Genomic DNA, 17881 nt, shown 5'->3' on the forward strand with positions numbered 1-17881 from the left:
ACATCACAGTGTTATAGTGGCACAGTATGACAAACGAGTGATTCAGGTCCTACCCTCTCTAGCAGTCCTGGGTATAACCACTGGTGTCATACTGAAACAGCGGGACTGACTACCTTCCTAGCAGTTCCCCTCCAGTTTTCCTCTAAGTTTATCCAGGATCTCCAATTGGTGGCTCAGACCATCCTTTCCCTCCAGGTTCAAATAGACTCACTGGCTGACAGTACTACAACATTGGCAAGGATCAGATATACTAATAGCATAGAGAGGTGGTCTTTGTCTCTTCCTCAGGGAAGAATGTTGTTTCTTTGTCAACCAGTCAGGTATAGTAAAAGATAAGATCTGACAATTCCAGACAGATCTCCAAAAATGTAAGAAACAACTCAATACATCTGGCCAGTGGATCATAGGCAATCCACTTCTAACTCCCCCTTTCTCCTCCTTTTCTTAATCCTACTACTTGTACTCTGCCTTACAAACTTCTCTAGATTTCCTCAACAACAAATCAAAAAGATTTCTAACCAAACTTTTAATCAGTTGTTGTTATAGGATTCCTGGCCCCTAGCTATGGAGCCAGAGGCCTGCAATTCGTTGATATTGTCCTGATAGTGAAGACCAAGCTTGCCCAATGTCTGAAATGTTCCCATTCAACAAGAAGTAGTCTAATGATAATGTCCTCCCCTTTTCTGACCCCTGATTGTTTATCAACAGTAAATAAAAAAGCGGGGAATGTAAGCCACTTGAGGCACTCAAGTGGCCAGGCCCTGCCCCTGAGGACCTCCAACCACCAGACTCCACCCACAGAACATTCTAAGGGCCATATTGGTTGGACCCAGTCCCTTGCAATGCAGGTGGCAAAGCTCCACATGACTGAGTAAAAAGTCCAAGGTTGGCTACAAAATTCCACCAATCCCTGAGCTTGCCCCAAGATTACACAATAAAATCCCATCAATCCTAGGCCATCCTGGAAAGCTCCACACCCAAGAAACCCTACAGAAAGCCTGCCTCCTGCTCAGTTCTGGGCTGCTTCTCTCCTGAGCAGGGGCAGTCACTCTCCTGTGTTTTTCCCAATAAATCTCTTATGTGAGGTTTATTGTGTGGTGTGACTTTGTGGTATTCCTTGGCCCCAACTGCTAGGGTCCATTTCCTTTTAGAGCTCTAACACTTACAGGAAGGACTAAGAAAATCACTTCAGAGAACTGCAACTCTTTACCTGGCTATATATTGGAGTAAGTCAATAGCTGCAACACAGTAAGTTAACTGTACCATTTATTGATGCTGGAATGTATTGAAAAACAATCACAAAAAAGTCTTCTGAATAATTTGCTTTACTAAGTGAGACATTTCTTTGAAGTACAACATACAAAGGATTGTCAAATATGTCAGTGAGGAAGCCTTTGACTGTATATAGACACAGCAGTGACGCCACGAGTTCTACCCCATATCATATTGTGTAAGGGTGAGGTGGTTTTTGTTTCTAATACCTGTTTCTCAATGATGAACCATATTTTTGCTGGGTTTTGTGGAATAGATTTGCTCACATTGAGATGTATGGAAGCTATTTTTGGTCAGTGGGTGAGCACTTGCCCCTGGCGATAAGTGAAGGTGATAAGGGGTTTTGCTTTTGAGTGTAGAAAGGTCTATTCAGTAGTATGCTTTTTCGGTGAAGTTTCTTTTTGGTCCTTGGTGTCTTAATTTCTTCCTTTGGGTTTTCAGGAAAAGAGAGGGGTATGGGAGAAACTGGCACAGGGGACCTTGGTGGGAGACATTTCGTTGAGACCACTTTAGCCAGTGGTTGAGTTGCTTGGGATGTAGTAGGCTTGGGTGGGAGTTCCTGGCAAGGGTTTAAAATGGAGCTTTTGGTATTCTTAAAGTCATCGTGAGCAGCAACGCTCTGTTTGGCAGTGGATGAACATTTTAGCAATGGTCTAGAGTTCAACTTACATTTGCCAGCACTGTTCCAGTTACATTTGGAAACACTTTGTTCTGACTTTCCAGAACAGGAATTGTTTTTTCTCTTGTCTCGACTCTTATCTACACTGGAGGTCTGCAGAGTCACTGTGTCAGGAAGTTTTGGTGGTCTGGTTTTCAGTGCAATGGCTTTAGAGGAAGAAGGTCGTTCTGCCATTGAAAACACTGAGAAACTGCTTTGTATCCTTGGCTTCTCTTTTTGTATGGTCATATGTTGTAATCTTTCCAGTTCCAATAAACGAATTATTAACCGCTCAATGGAGCTTTCCGGAGGGTCTACTACTGTCTTCCATGTTTCACCTTTTGAGAGGGCAAATCTGTGCAAATCCAGAGTGTTGAAAGGGGCGGGGAGAAAATCAGCATATACAGACACTCCGCTTGCTTCCTCTGTGAAAGACCTCTCCACGTGTTCTATTGTTTCCGGCTTTAAGTTCAGGTCCATCTTTTTAAAATAGCTGAGCAAAGAGTCATTCATTTTCTCATTTTCTGATAAGTCACTTTCATCTGTGACATTGTCTTCCATACTGCCATTTCTGTATTTGAAATTCCAGTTCTCATTTCTGTCCTTAAGAAAGTCTCCGTCAGCATAGGGCCAGCAGAGACCTGTTGACACCGACTGGCCAGGATAAGGACTCACTTGCTTGATGTCTGTCAAACCTGGAATGCTTGTTAATGAGTGGTTTAGAGTAAAGAGCCTGGGACTGTTGGCTGCATTGAAGCCAGTTTCCATGGAAGATTTTTTGAATTCCCTTTAAGAAAAAAAGAATTAAGAAGAGGCTTGTTGGTTAGAATTAAAATACTACTGAATGATGAAGCCGGAGAGATGACTCAGCAATTAAGAGCACTTGCTCTTGGAGAGGACCTGGGTTCTCAGTTCCCAGCTCCCATATAACGGCTCACAATCATTGATAATTCTAGTTCATGTGACTCTAATGCCCTCTTCTTACCTTCATGGATACCAGGCACTCATATGACACACATCCATACATGCAGGCACACATACTAATATATGTAAAAATTTTTCTAAAAATAGTATTGTTATGGTGGAAGTTCCACCCAAGCTCCCCTTCCCTATTTCCCTCCAAACCCTGCTGCATCTTAGAAAGCCTGCCAAATGATGGCCCCCTCCCCCAGAGATGCTCAGAACCACTCCCACAGGGTATTTAAACTGCCCCCCAGAAAATAGATTTGCAGTTTTCTGGTCACTCTTTCTTCTCTCCTCTCTGGGGTGCTGGAAGGCTATCCAGAAGTGTTGTATCATTTAAACATGGGCTTTTTCTATTTCAGTTTGATTTGGATTGCTGCATCAGTGGAGAGACTTATGGGGTATAGAAACTTTTCAAATATTAGTAACCTTTATCAAAGATAGATTAATGTTTAGATCCCAATAGCATTCCTGTGTGCAACTACCTCTAAAATGTTAGTTTCCAACTATACTTGAATTAGGTGCAACTCCATAAATGTCTTAAGGTATGCATTAAAATAACTGATGGACAACTTTTTGTGCAAGCACAATTAAGCCCATGATAAAAACCATGGGACATTGGGTTTCTGGTTAGGCTTTGTTTTGTTGTTTGTATGTTTGCTTATTTTAAAGATAGTTAAAGAGCAGGTAGCAACAATACCCACCTGTCGACCTAGCTACTTGGGAAATTCAGGCATTGAGACAGCTAGAACTAAGCATCTAAGTCTAGTCTGGACAACAGTGACAGACAGACATACTGGACAGGGGGATAATTAGAAACACTAACATTGAAAGAGTTGATGCACCTATTTGACATGCATGTAGCCTCAAAGGCTTCTTGGTTCTTTTAGTTTCAACATATAATAAAAATAACAACCTAAGTCTTTGAAAAATATTTTCATTTATAGCAAAAAATGATTGAAATGGTCACTTAGTTAAGTACTGGGAATGTCATCTTGCCTTTGAAACACCACAGGAAAATCATTTGCAATCTGTGGTTGTTAACAGATAGGAGCCCAAGTAGTACAATAAGGAGAGAGGAACATCAGAAGGGGAAGCCTTCGGCACCAATGAGAGAGCAGCGCCAAGAGAGAGGACATCTTCTCAGGGCTTCTACAAACTAAAGGTAAGCTATTGTTACTTGTCACTTTCTTTGCATGTTGCTAGGCTGAATAGAAAACTACTAAAATACTTCATTGATACCAAACTCCTATCTCTACAGCAAAAGGCTGCACAATGTCTAAAGCCTGGGTACTAAACACATTCCTGTTGGTTACTCCTCACCACATTTCAAATGAGTCTCTTTAATTTCCGCATTCACTGGTAGAGCGGTTAAGTCACACACCTGTGAGTGGTGGACTTCATGCCATGTCTTAACCATTACACCATGTGCCATACTTGGTGCTTGCTCTCATAAGTTGCAGTGCCCTTCATTTGACCCCTGTCCTGAAATTCTTGTTCCCAGTAGAGTTCCTTCTGTTGAAGTGGTCTTTCCTATCTCCTTCAGCACAGCCATGCCATTAGGACTAGTTCCTACAATTCCCTTGAGCCTTGGTCGTCCCTTGAGCTTGAATGTAAGGCAGGCTCTACTGTGGGGTTCATGCAGGAAGTGTTCTGACCAGGGAATAATACTCACTCCCTGGTGAAGCGCTCTATTGTTATACTGGACTTAGAGAGGAGTAGAACTCAAGATGGCCATTAACTATGAATACTCCTTGTGTAAAGTGGCATAAAGCAGTGCCCAGTGAAAGGTCTCAATCACACATTACTAATCCCAATTGTAGTCTGGCTGCTAACACACAATAAAATGAACATGAAAACATGAATCCAAACCTATCCAAGGTCTGACAGGATACTGTCATGACTATGAGTTTGCATTCAGCTGTGTCCACATTCTGCTCTACCACTATTAATGTGTGACTTTGGCAAGTTTCTTAACTCTCACCCTACCCAATATTCCTGTAAAAGAGGAATTCTGGCAGCAATGTACCCTGACGACTTATAGGAGAGTTAGATGAGTTTATGTGTATGTAATTGATAGTTCCTCACATAGAGAACTGTACTGCTGTGCCGTATTTCCTTCCCTCCAATAAGAAACCCAGCTCAATCAATGTAAGCCTCACTGTAAGGGTTCAGTTCGAATACACTGGCTGTTTTGTACATCTGAAGCCACATACTATTTTAGGAGTGAATTTTTGTAACTTCCTATTACTTGCATAGGATACCTTTCTTCCAGGTTGTGCTTGATTTTTTTATATCTCAAGTAGCTAATAGGTATATTTAAATTTATTTCAGTGAAATTCCTACTGGGTTTGGTGGCACATACCTTTAATCCCAGCTCTTGGGAGGCAGACCTCTGAGTTCCAGGGCTGCCAGGCCTACACAGTAAGTCCAGCCCTTATCTCAAAACAACCAATATGGAGATATTTTTCTTACCTGTTATCCCTGGAACTTCCTTTATTGACAGGAGAATTCCATAGCTGAAATACCCCTTGGTTACTGTTCTGCTAATACAAAAAGTACACAAGGTGTTTAAAAGCTTCGAGAATTTCAACAGCAGTAGCTGAAGAGAGTAAGGAAGAAATCGCACCTGTGTTGTTCTGTGAGCATGCTCCGATAGGGTCAGCTGCAACACCAGCTGTTCTGCTGGAGTTTCCAGATGGTTCTACAAGGCAGCAGGAGACTTGAATACAACACAGCCCTGTTTGCTACTCATGTTCTAAGTAAAGTTCAATGTACTCCCAACTTTCTGTTGTTTTCAGCACTGTTAATGAGACTTAGATACTACTGATATTACTTTTACAGTTGAACATTCCACATGTTAATATAAAGGGTACACGGAAAGATTATTTTGTCTTCAAGACATTTTAAAGCCACATATTACTTTCTTTTTGATAACAACCAGAAAACTTTATTACTGCCAAGTTCAGTTTACAACATTGTTATACTGAAAGAAGTTAATGTAAAAATCTTATTTTTCTTCCTTTTGTGATATTGGGGGCTGAAAAGGGCCTTGACCATACATACTAAGCAAGCACTTTCTCACAACGCTCTATTTTCAACTACATTTTCATTTCACTAAGTTGCCCAAGCAAATCCTGAACTAACTGTACCATAGACTTCCCTCTGAGCTTCATCCTCCCAAGGACCTGGGATTACAGGCCTGCATTACCAGACCTATTCAAAACAGCAATTAATGACCAATTTATAACCCTGTAAAGTGGTAAAGGTCTTGACTTGTTTAAAGAACTCCCCAGAAACAAAATTTCAAGTTTAGCAATGAGAAAGAAAAAAAATTGAAAGAACATGCAAATAATTTTCAAGCAGTATGTTTTATGAGTTACTTTAAGCCAACATCCTTACCTTGTTAGTTTTGCCTGAAAGAATGTATATGAAAAATGTCAATTAATAGTTATATAAAATAAGTTAAGAATTGAAATCCTTTAAGCTGTGCGATTCTTGTGGTTTAAATACACATCCAAGGCTTCTCACTACCTGCCGCACCATCCTTTCCAGGCGAAAGGCTTTCATTTTCAGCAAGGGGTTCTTCCGAATCCAAGTTCCACGGAGAGAGATTCTAAAACAATATTCGTTTTAAAGGATAAAGTTTGTATTGGCATTTAAGAGCCCAAGTATACCACTTTGCATATTCTCTGGGGAAAGGCTGAGAGAGGGCACCCTCTGCCTCCTCTGCAGAGGCAGGCAGCACATCTCTGAGGAACCTGTGGCCTCCTTTTACCAAACCATTACCAGCTTGATTGGCGGAAAGGAGTTTACAGTATATGGTTTTGTTGAAGACAACGGCATGTGGGTTTTCAGTACTGATTTTAAAATATAATGAAACATCCTGGTCAGTGTTCCCTGGCATGTGACGGCTCATCCATCAAGCATTGTGTACTGAATGCCACATCTGACAGCCTACAGCGTCTTCCTTCAACCACAGACAGGACAGCTCCAGTCCTGGTGTTACATTCAATGCTAAGCAGCTCACTGCTTATTCTGGTTTCAGGTGTTAGGAAACACATAGAAAATATCCCAAAGAAAGCCAAAAATAAGTGAAAAGTGCCAATATCTACTGTTGAAAAGATGTTCTGGGAGAAAACTAGGGTGAGTATAGGAGGTGATTCCAATACTTCCAGAAAAGAGTGATGGGGCCCTTTATCTGGGAAAAACCTTTTGCTGGTGAGTCTCTAAGCAAATGAAATGTTAGGTGTTAGTAGGCAGCGTCTCTGTACAGTGGAAGATGACATATGCCTCAATACATCGTGAAGATTTAATTTACCCACAGAGAGCTTTTTCCTGGTAGGGTGGGTACTTGGGCGTATAAAGGAGGCTGCATCTCTAAGGATTTTCTGCAGTCTTGAGTAGTATAAATAAGGTCAGTCTCCATGAGAACCACCAGGGGGTGGGGGTGACTCTCACAAAAGTAACTGAGGGTGGAGCGTATAACTAGGTTTTGGAGCACGTGAGTATCATGCTTAAGGTTTGTATTTGGTCTTCAGCACGGGGGAAAATGCCACAATTTCTAATTGAGGGAGTTGAGGGTGAGGGACTGTGAGGTAGCTCAGGGTGAAGAGCACTTTCTGAGGATTCCTAGCTCACAACAGTCAGTCACCATAGTCCTGAGGGTCTGACACCCTCTTCTGACCTCCATAGGTACTGCATGCATGTGTACAGGCATACATGCAGGCAAAACACACATACCCATAAAAAAAAAAAAGAGTACAGCTTCCCTTTAAAAAAGATGAAGGTGAGAACCAGCTATTGGCATTTTGAAAAGAGCCCAGTGGATGCTCAACCTTCTTCGGGCTATGTGTTGCTTTAACAGTGGTGTCTGAAACGTCACATGTGAGAAAAACATATCCTTATGTTGAAATGGGAAAGAGATTCTGAGAAAACTGAGCTGTTTATACAGACAACCAACATGCCAAATGGTAAAGAAGAGTAGACTATCAAGTTCTCCAGAGTTGGGGCTTGGCTATATGATTTTGCTATCCCAAATACCATTACTGATGTGCAACAAAAATATGTGGGAGAAAATAGGGAGAGCATTGCCTAATAGATAGCAAAGTGCCAACCTTAGTGAAATTGTTTCCATTTGTTTTTTGTTGTTGTTGTTTTTGGTTTTGGTTTTTCGAGACAGGGTTTCTCTGCATTGTCCTGGAACTCACTCTGTAGACCAGGCTGGCCTAGAACTCACAGAGATCCACCTGCTTCTGCCTCCTGAGTGCTGGGATTAAAGGCATGCACCACCAACACCTGGCTGTTTCCACTTGTTAAAAACAGAGTTTTGTTTGTTTTGTTTTTCACTAAAATGTGCTAAGGGGAAAGCTCAGCAGAAACTGCTCACAGAGCAAAAAAACAGAATTATCCCCACAGTAGGACCCTGGAGCTCTGTCCCTGCCATCCAAAGTTTCAAATTCTGGAGCACTGCTGTACCTCCTGAGAGATGCTTGAGGCGTTCAGGTTGGTGCCACAGTTCTCTTCGTTCTTCTTTCCCATTTTGTTGGAGCTGCTCTTCTGTCCCGATGAAGTCCTATACATTGTAGAACAGGTACACTTAGGTGGAAGGTTTTTCATTTATATACAAAGAAGCCTGAGTTTTGTTAAGAAAAATGTTTAGAAGAGCTAGAAGTGTAGCTCAATGTCAAAGACCTTGGGTTCTAATCCCAGCAGCAGCAGCAGTATTAACCACAAAAGCTTAGAAAGCAGAGAAGGGACCCATGTAACCTTAAAAACAATGGCAAGCCAGACTGACACCAGGCAGAGACAAAAATAAATGGCAAGATCTGGCTGAGGTTTGATGTCAGATGAGACGTAAGACAACTGGGGGTGGGGGGACAAATACAGTGAGCTATCTCAAATTTAAAAACAGGTTTCAAGCCTGCTTTTAGTCCTTCAAAATAAACGTGCCCCACCTGAACTTAACACACAGGCGGGCCAAGAATCCCATGCCTATTTCACTAAAAGACTCAGAGCGCCAGGCGTTTTCCAATACCAAACTATTTGGTGTCTAAAATCCCCCGCTAGTATTTCAGATAAACATACTAGATATAGAGATATATGTTAATACAATCACTGGATTAGGTTTGGACAATTAGAAAAACTACAAGTCACTGTAGAAACCACTAGCTAATGGTTTACAAAGTGTTGTCTTCAGTATAGTTCAGGTAGTTTAAGAACCAACAAACTACCTGATCCATTGCAATATACATGCAAGACTCTGGGCCTGAAAAAATGCAGAAAGCTGCAGGCTGCTAAGAAGTGAGGCACCATTAGGATCAGATGTGTGCCCCCCCTCCCCCAGTAAGGTCGCACCCGGAAGAAGGGCTGGAAACAGGGAGACCTTCAGTGACCTCGGTCCAGGGTCTACAGCCTTAGCTTCTCGTGGGCGGGGAGGCAGGTCACCCTTCCCTCCTGGCTGTACCGGGCTTCGTGGCCCAGGATGTCAGGTAGTCCTTGAGGGTGGCTTGGGCTCTTACTCGTCCGCCTCGACGACCCACGTGTCCTGGCCTGCGTCGTCTTCCTCGCCTCCAGCCCTGGGCACGGACTCCTCGTGCTGCACCAACAGCTCAGCGGGCGCCGGCTGGGCCTCGGCCTTCCTGCGGTGGGTGGACAGGGAGAGGGCGGCTGTGGGCCGCGGGCGCCCCCAGCGGGGTCGCACCCGGGCCAGGCCGGGCCACGAGAGGCCCTGTCGCCTGGCAACTACCTCGGAGCGCGGCTGCCCGCGCCGCTCCACGTTCCACCCTGGCAAGGAGCGTCTTGGACGCCAAGGGCCGCGGTGGCACTACCCCAAGGCCCACCAGTCCTGTGGGCAACCCAGCCAACCTGACATCCCTAGTGCCCACACCCTGAGGGGTCCCTGCTCCTTACTGCCTTCCCCAAGGCTTCCCAGGCTTCTCTAGTCCTTCTCAGTCCACTGGGAAACTTCTGGAGTCTTTTAGATCACTGCTGGTTCTTCTCATGCCACCTTAAATTTGCTGGGACCTTTCAGGCCCTTTAGGGCCTCCCTAGCCTTTCTCCATTGCTTTCCTTCCCAAGGTTATGGGCTTCCTAGCCACCCGTGGGCCTTCTTGACCCTGGTGAGGCTCCACAGAATTTCTCCGGGTGGGGTTGGGGACTCTTGCAGTGGCCAGTAGGCCTGTGGTACTCAGGTCATGGCCCACAGACCTCCATTCCAACGTCTGTTCAAATAATATCCCTAGCCCACCTCTCCTCCTCTCTCCCCTCTCCCTGTCTCTGTCTCTCTCTGTCTCTGTCTCTCTGTCTCTCTCTCTCTATTTCTCTTTCTCTCTCTCTCTCTCTCTCTGTGTCTCTCTGTCTCTCTGTCTCTCTCTCTCTTTCCTGTCTAGGATACATTTATATTATAAGAGCTCAGTTTTGTAACCCCTAACAAGTGTCTCTTGCCACCTCCACAAATTAAGCGGAAAAGAGAGAAATAATAAATATAAATTACATATACTATAATTGAACTTTCATGTAAGTGCCTTTTCCCAGAACAGTTTGGTATAGAGAAACTTTTTAAGAGCCACTCTGTATATAAGTAAATGACTACTAAAAATGTCAGTATAATAAAGTAATGACATTTGAGGGGTTTTGTTTGGTTTGGTTTTGAGACAGGGTTTCTCTCTGTAGCCCTGGATAGTCTGGAACTCTCTTTGTAGACCAGGCTGACCTCGAACTCAGAGAGATCTCTGCCTCTGGTGTTGCTGAGTGCTGGGATTAAAGAGGTGTGTCACCATGTTCAGCTATGAGAAGAAAAAATTTTAAATTGTGATAATAATTTGTCTGGGCCCTAGACTCAAATTCTGAAAGGTTCAATAAAAATTGAAATACACTGCCTCCTTAATGTCAGAAGGAACAGGAGCCCTGTCCCTTCTATCTTCTAGAAAAATACATATTCATTTATGTAACAAACACGGAGTTTCAAAGATCTTTGATTGGTGCCCCAACCCTACCCAATAGATGCCTGTCTCCGTCCTCTGCATTTAGTCTGTTTTCCCCAGAAAAGTTTAAAGCAGCCCTTCCCTTCCTGCTGCCTTACTCTGTTTCCTAGCCCTTTGTCTGCTCCTTTGTACAACTCAGCCTTGTTTATGAGCCCTCTTTACTTGTCCTTAAAATCCACCTGTTTATCCACAGTGGTGAGGGAAGGGCCTTGCCGGCTCAGTCCTTCATGCTGCCCACCTCACTTAAAACCCATAGTAGGGGCTCAGTCAACCGATGAAGAGAAAAACTGAGGTCTGTGGGGGCCTCATTCCCTGCGGGTTTCTTGGAGATCTAGGTGCTTCCCTTCTTCGGGGTGTTTCCTGCCAGTAGCTCTGACATACAGCCCTGTCAGATGCCCGCCCCCCCAAGGCCTGAAGAAGGAAATCTTAATTCTTCAGTCTAGCTTGAAGTGATTGCTTTCACCTTTCCTCTCTAACTCCTTGTACTTGTCAATCATTAGATAATTGCACAATTTTGCTGAGCTCTCCCTTTTATCAGTTCTGTTTTGTTTATAACCTGCAGGATTAAACTGGAGTCAAATTGTTCTAGCTCACTTGTCATCCTTCCTGACTGCTGAGGAAGAAGAAACAGCTATCCACTCACTCCAAGGTGCTATTTTGGGTTGTATTATAGTGATTTGCTTAAGTCATTTATTAATGTTATAATTTTTTGTCAAAAGATATATATCTTTTCTATACTTTGAAGACAAGATCTACCCTTATTCAATCTAGCAGAATGTCAGGCAGATAGTAGTCATTCAGAAAATGCTTGAATTAATTTAATTACTGTCAAATAATAATTGCCAGAATACATAGCATTTTAAGGGTGTTAGCCAGACTGCTGAACATTTTATATGAATTACCTATTTAATATTCAACTCAATGAAGCAGTTACTACTAGCTGTCCTGATTTGTAACTGAGAAACTTGAGCTGTAGATATATTAGGTGACTGTTTTCAATTTACAATTACTTAAAAAATGGTGAATAGGGGGTCATGAACTCCCAGCCAATCTTTTCTAGAGTATATGTAGCTCGGAATTTTTCTTCTACCTCCTCTGGAAATGGAAATTATATGTGTACAGGTGTGTGTTGTGCCTGTGTAACATTCACGTGTCTGGTTTACTTGGTCTCATCTTCCTTGTTTAATGTCTCTGGTTCTGCCTTTTCCTCCGTATTGCTTAGAACCGATTCCAGGTTCCTAAGAATCACTCTGAGGTTTGTACATCCTCTAAGATGCTCTTTTATCAGCCTGGTCGTGGTGGTGCATACTTTTAATGGCAGCACTTGAGAGGCAGAGTTTGAGGCCAGTCTGGGCTGTAACACAGAGAAATTCTGTCTTGAAACAAACAAACAAACAAACAAACCCAAAATTCTCTTGGTTACAGCCTGACCTCAATGGCCTCTCTTACCCATTATTATCCCCCACTCAAATGCTTTCTCCTTCCATGCTTTGATGGCATCAAAATTGTCGCTATCTTTCCCTTTATCACTAAATGTGAAAACCTATAGTTGAGTGTACCAAAAAAGCTAAAAGAATGGTATCTTCTCCAATCCCTTGGTTCTGCTTTGGCTCTGCTCTACACTGGGGAAGTAAGAGAGTGGCCATTTTCTTAGTAAATTAGACCTAGCATCAGCCAAAGAGAATGTACCTGCCTTCAAGGCCATGACTGGCATTCAGTTCATAGAAGTAATCTCTCAAGATGGTCTTACTTTAAATTTGTACCTCTTTAGCTAATACAGAGGGAAATCATTTTTTTTCAAAACTGAACACAATAAGGTGAATGGTCTCTGTCTGGTAGTATTTACCAATCTTTTCTACAAACAATGGCAGAGGAGGTTTGTTATTAATTTGCTTATGTGTCTGAGGGGGTCAAAGGACTGTCAGATCCCCTGTAGTTGAAGTTGTAGGTTGTGAGTTTCCCCATGTAGGTGCTGGGAATAGAACTTAGGTCCTCTTCAAGAACAACACATGTTCTTAACCACTGAGCAACCTCTTGAGTCCCCAAAAGAGAAGGTTTGAATTGGGAGGAAATGATGTCAAGTCTTGGACAAGGAACTTAAGAGGGTTCAGCAAGCCCACCTTAACTTCTCCTCTCATGGCAGAAATGACAATGATGACAGAAAGATACTATTGTGGAAAGCACCTCAACTTACATGTCTTTATTTTCCTGGGCTATGCAAAGAAATGGCAAGAAGAAGATTTCTTAGTTATTCTTTAGGAAAAAAATTTCCATTTCTACCTGTCTTCAGGTACCTTTCATATTTTGATACTCACCTTTCAGGTATGTATGACCCCAGAATCTCCTTCAGTAGGATCATGTCAACATTTTCACAAAGTTGGTGAATATTTTCTAACTAACAATACATATTTTTTGTGGTGCTTAAATAAGAAACTCGATTGGAGGTTAGAGAAATGGCTCAGTAGTTAACAGCACTGACTGCTTTTCCAGAGGACACAGGTTTGATTCCCAACACCCACATGGCAGTTCACAGCTGTTTGAACTAGTCCCAGGGAATTTGATGTCCTCTTCTTTGGCACCAGGCATGCGTGTGATCCACAGACACACTTGGAGGCAAAACACCCATACACATACAAAAATATGAATAAATACTTAAAAATGCATTCAACCAGAGGGAATATATTCAAATCACTGCTAGACAGATGATAGTTAGCATATGCTTTAGATTAATAACTTGATTTTATCCCTTCCCCATCTGTGTCATTCATTAGTAGCTGATTCTCTTCATCCCAATTTAGGGTTTTTTTTAAATGATCATTAATCATGAGTATCCTAGCTTTCTTGAGCTTGTATAATTCCTCATGTTAAAGAAACATGAGTAAAATGTTTTTACTTTGAAGGATTTCTTTTTTCATTCTCTAAAGTGTTATTTTAAAACTTAAAACTTAAACTTTGCCTGAAGTAGTGCCACACGCCTTTAATCTCAGCACTTGGGAGGCAGAGGTAGGTGGATTTCTGTGTTGTCAAAGCCAGCGGGGTCTACAAGTGAGTTCCTGGACAACCAGAGCCACATAGCCTGTCTGGAAAAAAACAAAACAAAACAAACAGCAACAACAAAATTAGCCTTTAATGTTTGCCTCCTTAACAATACTCTTATTTGGGAAGCTACTATTTTATTCAAAAAATACAAGAATTTTGTCTCAAATCTACTTATTCCTGCTGTGGATGGTAGTGGTGTATTTAAAAACATCTCCCCAAGCAAGAGAAGCACACACATCAATGAATCCTACATCCTCTGCCTGTGGCACAGCTGGTGCTTTGAACACGTTCTCAGTCACGTGGTTCCTATTTTATTTTGCTCTTACTGCTGGACCTAACCCCTGGGTTTGCAGTTTCCCCTAAGCCTTCTGGTTCTCTAGATGCCAATACAGAGCTGTTTTCCTGGCCATCTGGGATGACCTTCCTTTGAGTTTCGGTCTACTTTTCAATAAGGACTTACTTGCTGGAGCTAGGACACGTGGAGCTGGGATCCACTTTCTGGCAATTAGGGCCCTCCCACCTCAGCTGCTGCGAGCCAAACACTCTCTTTAGGACGCTTCCTTTGAGAAACCTGGAGATGATCTTCTCTCTCTGAACGTTGCTGAACACTCTGCCTTCTGGGAGCCAGCTGGCCTTGTCAGACGCACAGCTGTGGCTTGCTGGCAGCGGAAGATGCTCCGGAGACACAGGAGCCCTCTTGGAAACAACAACAAAAAAGAAAAGGATTTGTCCGTTACCTGAGAGCTAACTGTAAGTGAAGAAAAACAATCCCGGGTGCTCCTTGCCCTGCCCTGTGCTGCAGGATCAATTTAGTTAATAAGGCTGGCAGAAAGGCCTAAACAGCCACTGGCCCAAATGGCAACTCACCCTCTCCTGCAGCAGGACAAAGGTTATGGGCACAGCAGAATTCTCTCATCAAACACATGGTTTGAGAAGGTATTGGTCATTGGAGAGAAGAAGTGGAAATAAGATTTTAAAGCACAAGCATTCATTGCACCTAGACTCAGAATTACAGGCTGCGCCCTACCTAGGAGCTTGGACCAAGATCATCAGGCTAGTTGTCAGCAGTATGTGGCCAGTCTTCCTGCCTCACTGAGCTCACACCCCAAAGTTCTTTCTACCGCAGTAGACAATGGCTGCTACAAGTCTTACTTTTTGTAAAACAGTCCATCTCATGGTTTGTTTCTTGGCAGTTCTTTTCCTTTTTAACACAGGGTCTCCCCATGTAGACCAGGCTAGCCTGGAACTCACAGAGGTCTGCCTCTGCTTCCTGTGTGCAGGGATTAAAGGCCACCAGGATCAGCCTATGGACACTTCCTTTATCCATTCATCTGTTGATGGACACCTAGCCAGACTTATTCCCCTAATGCTGGCTATTGTTACGGTGCTCTGAAGAACACAGCACTCAGGTGTCTCTTTGACATAAGGATCTTATTTCCTTTGGATTACCCAGAAGTGGGATGGTTGGCTGTACACTAGGTCTGTTTTTTTAAAGCTCTGGCTGGACAGCAGTACTGCGTTTCTCAATGACTCTTGTCCTCATTTCCATTGCCACTAACAATGAAAGGGGATTTTAAAGCTCCCATCTCTGCCCCTTGACCACATCTGATATTGTTTTCTGTGTTTAGGGTTTTATTCCATTTTAAAATTTTTATTATTTTATGAATGTTTTAGCCTGGCGCTTGTAGAAGCTAGAAGAAGGTGTTGGAACCCCTGGAACTGGAGTTACAAATGGTTGTAAACTGCCGGGTGAGTGCTGATACCCAAACCTGGGTCCTCTGCAAGAGCAACAAATGAAACGCTCTTAACTACTTAGTTATCTTTCCAGCTCATATTTGTTTTCAAGGATAACTTTTAGCAATCACTGCCTGCGTATGGTTTCAGCCAATGACCATAGCTTCAGGTAACTATGAACATTCCATCAAGTGCTACTTAGAGTGACAATTCAGAACATATTGTCAGTCAGGCATAGTTGTGCACACCTTTAATCTTAGCATTCATTAGGAAGAGGCAAGCAGATCTCTGCAAGTTCGAGGCCATCCTTCCTGGTCTACATATGGAGTTCTAGGCCATCCAGGGCTACATAATCAAACCCTGTCTAAAAAAACCAAATAAATAAAATATTGTTAGTCACTAAAGGAAGGCAAATTCCTATATTAATACAGCTTCAACATGCCATTTTCTTTATTTTCAGCCCAAACTTACGAGGCAGGGTGAGTATGCCAAGATGCATTTCTGTTGACTGTTTTTAACCTTTCGAGCATGTGTTCCACAACTTTGAGCTGAGTAAAGGTGCCTGTCATCTTTCCTTCCTAGATAGATTATCACCTAAAATGGAGCATGTTCAAGAATGTGCCTATTCTTTTTTTTTTAGTTTGAACAAGTAATTTTTATTTCTGTAAGTATTTTTACAAATAAAACAACTGAGAGTTAATGTCAAATGTAGTACAAAAATGTTCACTGTGGAAGCACTTATAGTTTAAAAATACAGAAGAAGAATGTGCCTATTCTTAAAGAGCTTTCCTATATTAGTATGTATCAACTTTTCCAATGAAATCCCTGTGTTTGGTTTTGTTTCGTTTTGCTCTAGGGGGACACTGCTTTGGAAATAACTCCTGCTGGCCTGCTGTGGGTAGTAAGTCTTTCTCCATTCTTTTATTTCTTGGCCTTGCTTGTTCTGGCCTTGTGCTTCCGAACATACAGACCCCTTATATTTTGTTACAGTATAGGTCAATTTACAGTGTATAAAGATGCGTATTTAAAATACGTTTCTTCCCTTTCTATTTATGAAAATGAAGGATTAGAGTTATGCATCCAATGCTTAGATGAAAGAAGTCAGGGTGTGTGTTCTAGTTGCCAGCATGTTCTGTCCTCCTTTCTCCATCAATTGTTTTCTCCAGCCAAAAATACTTATGCAATATTGAGAAGTGCATTGTATTCAAGTGGTTCTTGTTAGTTCTATAACATATTTTAAATGGGTTGATACGGTTTTTGTTTTGTTTTTAAGCCTTCACTTTTTTAGTTTGAAAGTTGAGGACAAAAAAGTGGAATCTCTTATTGCCTGCTCTGGACACAAATGTTCCATAGGGTACAGCGATGTTATTTTAAGGTTTTGGCCAACGCTTTGCAACATGGCTAAAAAGCTGGCCAACATGAGCAGCTGCTACTGAGAGTATATGGCACATGTTCTCACCATTTTGCAATGTGGCTTGCAAGCCAGTTCAACAAGAGTTGAGTAATCATGGGAAAACTGGTGCTCTGGCTGGCCAGTGGGCTGAAAACCAAGAGGCAACTCTAACCATGCTATTATTTGCATTTTAGTTGCAAACTGGGGAGTGGTTATTGGTTGCTTCTCAGTTGCTCCTTGTTATTTAGTACTTGCATTATCCTCTGCTCCTTGGTCTACCGTGAAGAAAAACTAGCACTAAAGAGATTTTATTTGTTTGTTTTCTTTTTTAATCTGGAAAGAGAATTAAAAAGCAGACAGTCCCCTTACCTGCATTATTCTGGACATTTCCTTAGTTTAGGACCATAAAGCTCTTCCTTGGACCTACAGGGGGCAATGCTCATGTGCCCACTCTCTTTGGGCCTCCTAGGTCTATGGAGTCTTAATTATGCATACACCAGGTACAAGGCCTCTGGGTCAGGAAGACAGCACAGGCAATGTGCACACCAATTGACTTCCTTCCAGGAAAAACTCTCTTTTTCTTCTCAGAGCTCATCCATATCCAGACAGAAAACTGGAATTTCTGTGGAAAATCTCTGAATTATTTGGCAGGACACCTTCCATGGGTCGCTTTTCTCTGATTTGAAGATGCAGAACGTGTTCTGAGGGTTCCAGGCCAATACCTGGACCATTGTGACACTCAGAATGCAAAGTAGTCAGAGACCAGAAAGCGGGTTCCAGCATCTTCTCTTGGAGATGGCAGTTAGCTGAAGCAAAGAACAGTCACACGACACACCA

At 42.5% G+C, this 17881-nt stretch overlaps 2 protein-coding genes across 5 annotated transcripts in view; one reads left to right on the forward strand and one right to left on the reverse strand.

The window, feature by feature from the left end:
* Positions 1-1248: 1248 nt before the first annotated feature.
* Positions 1249-17724, reverse strand: Fam217a (family with sequence similarity 217 member A). Of its 2 annotated transcripts, none has more exons than XM_040755814.1 (9): positions 17414-17724; positions 14378-14613; positions 9415-9534; positions 8372-8468; positions 6428-6509; positions 6296-6309; positions 5523-5597; positions 5369-5439; positions 1249-2717 (listed from the first exon to the last, which is right to left on the reverse strand). In XM_040755814.1, the coding sequence occupies exons 1-9, from the start codon at positions 17429-17431 to the stop codon at positions 1556-1558; spliced, it is 1875 nt and encodes a 624-aa protein (XP_040611748.1). In that variant the 5' UTR covers positions 17432-17724; the 3' UTR covers positions 1249-1555. The 2 variants fall into 2 exon arrangements, with proteins under 2 accessions (XP_040611748.1, XP_040611749.1); XM_040755815.1 differs by having other exon boundaries at positions 5369-5436; positions 17414-17723.
* CUNH6orf201 (chromosome unknown C6orf201 homolog) overlaps positions 9832-17881 on the forward strand; it is a 30201-nt gene continuing 22151 nt past the window's right edge. Inside the window, exons 1-4 of one of the 3 annotated variants that reach the window (XM_040755817.1) lie at positions 9832-10014; positions 11441-11527; positions 15592-15666; positions 16508-16552. In XM_040755817.1, the coding sequence (XP_040611751.1) occupies positions 15649-15666; positions 16508-16552 (63 nt within the window). In that variant the 5' untranslated portion in view covers positions 9832-10014; positions 11441-11527; positions 15592-15648. Of the gene's footprint in view, positions 10015-11440; positions 11528-15591; positions 15667-16116; positions 16131-16507; positions 16553-17881 lie in introns of those variants that run through there. The other 2 variants (XM_021225000.2, XM_040755816.1) reach the window with 2 other exon arrangements.

This window comes from Mesocricetus auratus, unplaced genomic scaffold, assembly GCF_017639785.1.
Source record: "Mesocricetus auratus isolate SY011 unplaced genomic scaffold, BCM_Maur_2.0 Super-Scaffold_100013, whole genome shotgun sequence".
Classification (NCBI taxonomy): Eukaryota; Metazoa; Chordata; class Mammalia; order Rodentia; family Cricetidae; genus Mesocricetus; species Mesocricetus auratus.

Bases quoted from the DNA above. Each gene is read 5' to 3' on its own strand.
- Fam217a (XM_040755814.1), bottom strand. The intron at 8,469-9,414 runs GTAAGAGCCCAA...TACAATGTATAG, and splicing joins TGGGTCGTCGAGGCGGACGA to GACTTCATCGGGACAGAAGA. The intron at 2,718-5,368 runs GTAAGAAAAATA...TTTTTCTTAAAG, and splicing joins GGAAGTTCCAGGGATAACAG to GGAATTCAAAAAATCTTCCA.